General features: G+C 40.0%; 2 protein-coding genes across 4 annotated transcripts in view; one reads left to right on the plus strand and one right to left on the minus strand.

Annotated features, from left to right (window-relative positions):
* CCDC149 (coiled-coil domain containing 149) overlaps positions 1-2843 on the plus strand; it is a 51216-nt gene extending 48373 nt beyond the window's left edge. For all 3 annotated transcript variants that reach the window (XM_054293854.1, XM_054293861.1, XM_054293867.1), the window contains one exon: positions 640-2843. The gene's annotated coding sequence lies outside the window, so the exon portion shown is untranslated. The remainder of the gene's footprint in view (positions 1-639) is intronic.
* Positions 2844-4232: 1389 nt separating this feature from the next.
* On the minus strand, positions 4233-5720 carry SOD3 (superoxide dismutase 3). The gene is made up of 2 exons (XM_054295636.1): positions 5587-5720; positions 4233-5149 (listed from the first exon to the last, which is right to left on the minus strand). Exon 2 carries the CDS (start codon positions 5131-5133, stop codon positions 4408-4410), a length of 726 nt encoding a protein of 241 aa, XP_054151611.1. The 5' UTR covers positions 5134-5149; positions 5587-5720; the 3' UTR covers positions 4233-4407.
* Positions 5721-6035: the final 315 nt, after the last annotated feature.

The raw sequence follows: 6035 nt of genomic DNA on the forward strand, positions 1-6035 counted from the left end.
TGCTGCTGCAGATATGATCAGTAAAATATTGTGCTGTAGGGTTGATTATTTTATACTGAACTGTTAATAATTCTTTTAAAAATGTTTTTCTGTTAGTTCTGGCTGTAATGTACCAAAACCATAAATTACCTACGGGAAAGAATTAGTGATGAGGTTTAGTCATGTTGACTTTCTGTAATGATTTGAAGTTTCTATATAGATTGATGTAATTTACATTAGTATAGGAAAGAGGCCAGTGATAATGATTTATCTTGTTATCACTAGGCTCCTGAAACATGTATGGTCCTAGTGCTGGACTGTATATTAATGTTGAGAAATGTCTCTCAAGGATGAAAAATTTGGAGTGATAAATTGAGAAGCATCTTAAGGCTGCAAGCTTTTGCTTCTTTCTCAGACTGTGTTCTGCTTCTCTTTACATATAGTGACTGTCAGTACAGCCATAGCATAAGATCACTGTTCCCTCACAGGAAGGTTCTGAAAACCATCTATGTATGGTTTATATAGTGTATGTAATTCTCTCATTTCAAACCTTTGTACCTTTGTATATATGGTTTATATGGTGTATGTAGTTCTCTCATTACAAACCTTTATACCTTTGTATTTTGTCAGCTGTACAAAATTTTTCCTTTCTTCTCCCAGCTCATCTCCTGAAAATGAAGCAAGTTATTTCACCAGATACTGAGAGCCCAATTTAATGAAGCTCTGAGGGAAACATCATCAGAGGAGCCAGAAGTCTTGCTATAAGAAACAGCAGTGCTGTTCTAAAGCAGAGACAAAGCAAGAGGAGAAGCAGTGATGTCCTGTCCAGCTTACTTGGCTGTCAGTTTCTGGAACTGCATTCCTCTACTCACAGGAGCTGGAATGGGCCCTCGGGCTTGGTTAATGGGTGATAGGTTTCAGCCTACTCCATCTGTGCTCTCCTTTCTAAAGGAATTTTGTGTCTTTTTTCTTTTCTTATTACTTGGAATTAAGGGTAACTCTTCCTTTCCTCCTCATTTCACCAGTCTATGGTGTGATAGAAGGATTATTTGCATTGTTGCCACTTTTTTAAACTTCTCTTGAAGAGGTTTAGTCATAGAAAAACATTCCTATAATAACTGGGGGAAAAGGGAGCTGCTGTGTCATTCCCTAGCTTGGCCCTGATGCTGGAGCTGTGCCACTCTGCTTCTAGGAGAGCAGCAACGAGGGAATGCTTAACACTGAAGTTAGCAGCTGTTGGGGAAGGGGAGGCAGGTCTTTCCTCTCCTGTTTGTAGCATAAGGAACTGTCTCTGCAGCTGTGGAACTTCTGAGGGCCAGCAGCCATCAAGGCAATTTTTCTGCTGGCTTGGGACCTAATTGTCTGTAAATGTTCATTTCTCACTCCTAGAACTTGAAACCAATCAGAGAGAATTAAAGCAAATTTAATAAAATACTACTAATAAAAAGGGAAATCCCTCCCAGACTGAGTACTTCCTTGACAAATAACTGCCAGCTGCAAGTTTTTACAGCCCACTTGTCAGCTACTGCATAAGAGAGTTTATATTAGCAGTACTGACAAACTCTTCTGTATGTGTAAGATGAGGTAGCAGGTGCTGCCATAATCAAGGTGTCAGAGCCCATGAACGGTTTGTATTCAGTAGGAGAAAGGCTGTATGTAAATTATTACATATAAATATAAGGAGTGATAGTTGGAAGGTGAAAAATGTGGCTTGTCTCTGTTCTCATGTGTTTTCCCCAGCAGGTGCATTTGTGTAACCCTTTCAGTGTCTGTCTGCAGGATACAAAGCCATACTTAGAGTGCTCTTCAAATATGTGTAGTTTGTCTTTAAGGGTGATTGGACATTGCAACATTCCACTGATGTTAAGCAGCAGTCCTTAGGAACAAAAGTTATATAAACAGTTAAGCGAATTAGGGACATGAAATAGTAAAATGTTTTTATCTTGTTATCTTGCTCCCCATTAAAATTCCTCATTATCTGAAAAAACCCCAAGAGTTTAAATATTTGAAGGAGTGTTAAGAGGTTCCCAGTAATTGTAACTGACTGCATTACTGACTCATTTTTGTGACAGTCAGAAGAAGAATAGCTGTAGAAACTAAAATCTCCAGGAGAATATGCAGGATTTTTTCCTGTAATGCCTGAATGTCACATGAAGTAGCATTTTGTTTGAGATGCATTTTTTCCATCCTTCACAGACTGAACCTGCACAGAGCTAAATACCAATGCATTCAGAACTGAGGCAAGCAAAGCAGAAGGTCAAGATTCCATGTGTTGAGCTCAGAAACATTGAGGGTCTTTTACTATTTCCCTGCCCTGTGTCTTTCCTGACCCAGAGACGTGAGAATGAGTATTTTCCTCACAGTCCCTTAACAGCCAGTTAATGCTATTAGTTAATTAAGAGCTTGGTGTAAGGTTGAAGCAATGCTGGATCAACAGCTTGTTAGTGCCTCATGCTGATTCTTTTCAATTATGTCTTTTCTGTGAAACCATACTGATGTACAACCCAGCAATTAGGGAATCTTGGTACATGTCCTCACACCATTCTCCCTCTTAGATGTAATTTTTAAATCTTTGCAATCACTAAATTCCAGTAAGATAGGTGGATCTCTGAAAACCTCATTTCCAGTGTGATGCCACTGCTGCAGTACTGGCCCTCTCCTTTCTCTTCTAGCAAATGTGTATTCCAGCTACATTTTTACCTTTCTCCCAGGAACACGAGACTTCAAAGCAAGGAGACTTGTAGAATTAAGACATTGTTGCTGCACTAGGTGATAAGTAATTAAATATTCTTGTCAGTATCTTCCTTGGATATTGCTTTAACTGATATTATTGTGCTAATATAACAATGATTTTTTTTCCCAGTAAATTTGTGGTTTTTTGTGGACTCAACTCTACCTTAGATTTTGAGGGGTTGGTTTTGTTTTTTGCTTTTTAAGACCTGTGTTCCCTTTTTCTCCTACTGTAGAAGTGCAGAAATCACAACCAGACATGTAAGCCTTCTTGGTGTTGGACTTTGGGGAAGCAAACTGGGGAGGGAATTTTGTAGCAGGAGTATGGAGAAGCTGCATTTCACAAACTCATTTTAAGGAGGTTGTTGTACCTAAAGGTCAAGTCATGCATTATGCGTGAGAAGGATTTCATTTGAAAGTAGGATAATGTGGTTATTGAAAAAATAATGTTAACTGAATTTGTACAATAAGTGTGTGAAAATGACAGATTAAGAAGCATCTTTTAGAATGCTGCTTCTTTTCTAAGTGAGACTATTTTTAAGCATATGGGAATTTGTATAATAAAGATAGTGGAATTTCTTTAATCCCTATGAGCTCAGGAATGTATTTCAAAATCTTAACTGAGATTAAGTTGAAAATCTGCTGCATTTCTAAAAGATAGCATTTTGTTTACCAGCTTCTGTTTTGTAGTTTGCTTTCTAAATTATGCAGTTTAATTTATTTGCAAACTAGTCTTTTGTTGCTGCTTGGATTAACAGCACAATGTGGTTAAACTATATTAATAAATTTTGTCATCTTTAATAAAAATATTTACTGATACACTTGTTCTACCTGCTTGTTTCCTTTTCTCTTCTTAGTATTAGATGAATGATAGCCATGGGGTGGTGTTTTAATATTCTGAGTTGTATTAAATTTAAGAAGTAAAGCCTTATTAAGTGATAGTTTTAAATCTGAAAATTATCTTACTTAAATCTTTTCACTGTCATTTCTCCCAGCCCAAACTGACTTTGTTCCTACAGTTTTGTATGAAGTAAAATACTCAGTATTTTTTTGCTTTGAAAATAATATTTCTCCCTGATCTGCTAACTTTATCATCATTACCTAAGCAGCTTTAAAACTTTTGTATATAACTTTGGTACTAACAGGCACAGACTGGAGACTTACAGAAGCAGAATAACATGATGGATCTCAAGTTCAACACAGAAATTTCTGTACTTTCCCTTATTTCTAGGGGAAGTCACTACCAAGGTCCTGCAACACAACACCCAACACTGTTAACAGCGTGGAGACCTTTCTGCTTCCAAGTTGGCACCTAACTACAGAAGAGTGTCTAATGAGAGGCAAATTCTTACTTTTTTCCTTTAGTATATAAGGGATTGTTAGTATATAACAATCCCTTAAAAGGCCCCTGCAGTGCACAGATTCTTTAGCCCACACACCCTATCCACCTGTACTCTTCTTACATGCTTTCAACTTCCACACTGCACAAAAGGGAATCTTTGCTCCTTCAAGAAAACACAATGTTGAGCTGATGCTGGTTTTATTGATGGCTTACATGAAGGAAGCTCTACAAAAGTGATATACATTTCATAGAGGAGCAAGCAAATAGGGATCCTTTAGCCATATATCTTGGTGGGCAGCAGCACAGGCTGAGTTACTTTGTGCTGCCCAGGCTGTAGCTGGCACTTTGGACTTCACCTAAGCCTGGCTGTATGTTCTTCTGTTGAGCCCTCTCTTCTTCTTGTCCATAACCTCAGGCAGCTTCTCTTCCCACAAGTTCTTGTTGCTTATCCCAATCACACAGCAAGCCAGACGTTTCCCAGCATTTCCATTTTCCAAACTGGCCTTATTATTGCCCTTGCCCAGGTCATCTTCCTGCTCATGGATCACAACAGATCTGCCCATGATGGAATATGGACCAAAGACTGTGGCAGAGAGGTTTGTTTTGTATTTTCTGATTTTGCCTTCTTTAGGAAGGAAGTTGCCAAAATCTCCTGGGTGCCGGGGGTGGTTCACTCTGAAAGGGTTATAGTGTCCCCCTGTAGAATCACAGCCATTGCTGAGGTCTCCAAGCTCGTGGATGTGTATAGCTCTGCTGGATTGGTTGTTATCCAGGGGAAACCCATCCAAGTGAAATAAGGCTTCCAGTCTTCCATATGAGTAACTCTGCCTGAATAAGACTTGTCCAGTCACTTGTGGCTTGTCAGCATCTATTTTGGAGCTGGGCTTCATTTCACAAGTGGCATAAATCATCCCATTGGTGTCATTGCCACGTGTTACCGGATAGAGCAAATTCTGCCAGAGGTCGTTCACTTGTTTCTGTATTTCATACAGTGACTCCTGGCGTGGGTCAGTTTCCTTGTCTGTCATGACACCAGAGGCAGACAGGGTGAGCCCAGTGACCAGAGAAAGAATCAGAAACATCTTGGCAATTTCGAGCCTGCAAAAGATACAAGGAGATACAAAGAATTCACACTCAGCCAGCGGGGAGCTGAGTGAAACAGCTGGAGCAGGGTCCCAGGGGACTGCTGCTTGCTAAACCTGTCCAATGTGATGAACTGAAACTCAATCAGAACGCATACGTGTATTTAAACACACATACAACTGGCACCCATGCCTAAAAGAAATTCTAGTGATTACATATTTTAAATTAGATCTTGATCTCAAACACTACATCTGTTTCCCTGCAGGAAGCAAGCAAGCCAAAATGTTTTAAAATCTATTTCTGAGTTTGTATTTTTGTATTGTAGAAAAATAGGCTTTTCTACTTCAACAAATTCCAGCAAGGCAGTTTGCCAGGAGCTTTTTCTTGGTCCATCTACTTAACCATTAGTCAGGCATTACAAACAAAAAGCAAAAATCCAACAAGTTGATTACCTTGCAGAACCCCTCTGCTGTAGCTCTTCACCTCTGCTCCCCTAAACCAAGATGTGACCGGACACAAGGCCAGAGCTGCGTGAAGGTGATGCTACCAGAAACTGCGTGTTTGTGTGGAAATTAGGTAACGCTGGCCCAGGGGAGGCGGGGGAGATGTGGGAGGGGAGGGAGGCGGGACGGGGGGAAGAAGGAAGGGAGGGGAGAAAGTTCTAGGCATTTTTGCTTTGGGCAGGGTGAATGTTTTATCCTTTCCTGGTGAGTTTGTTGGTCTGACTCTCGCTCGTCACAGGCATTTAAAAAAAAAAAAAAAGCCATGAACCTTTGAAATTAATCTGCCTTTTGGTGACCTCATGCGCTCATCTAAAACAAGTGAATTTGAGCAGGCAGCGAGGGGAGAGGGAGAAGCTTTATTAAGGCACAATCGGGCGGTTTGCTCACTTGTGTGCTGG

This window comes from Melozone crissalis, unplaced genomic scaffold (genome assembly GCF_028551555.1).
Source record: "Melozone crissalis strain CALT ecotype California unplaced genomic scaffold, PUWL_Pcris_2 ptg000006l_1, whole genome shotgun sequence".
Classification (NCBI taxonomy): Eukaryota; Metazoa; Chordata; class Aves; order Passeriformes; family Passerellidae; genus Melozone; species Melozone crissalis.

Coding starts and splice junctions, on each gene's coding strand:
- SOD3 (XM_054295636.1), bottom strand. CDS start 5,133: ATGTTTCTGATTCTTTCTCTGGTCACTGGGCTCACCCTGTCTGCCTCT.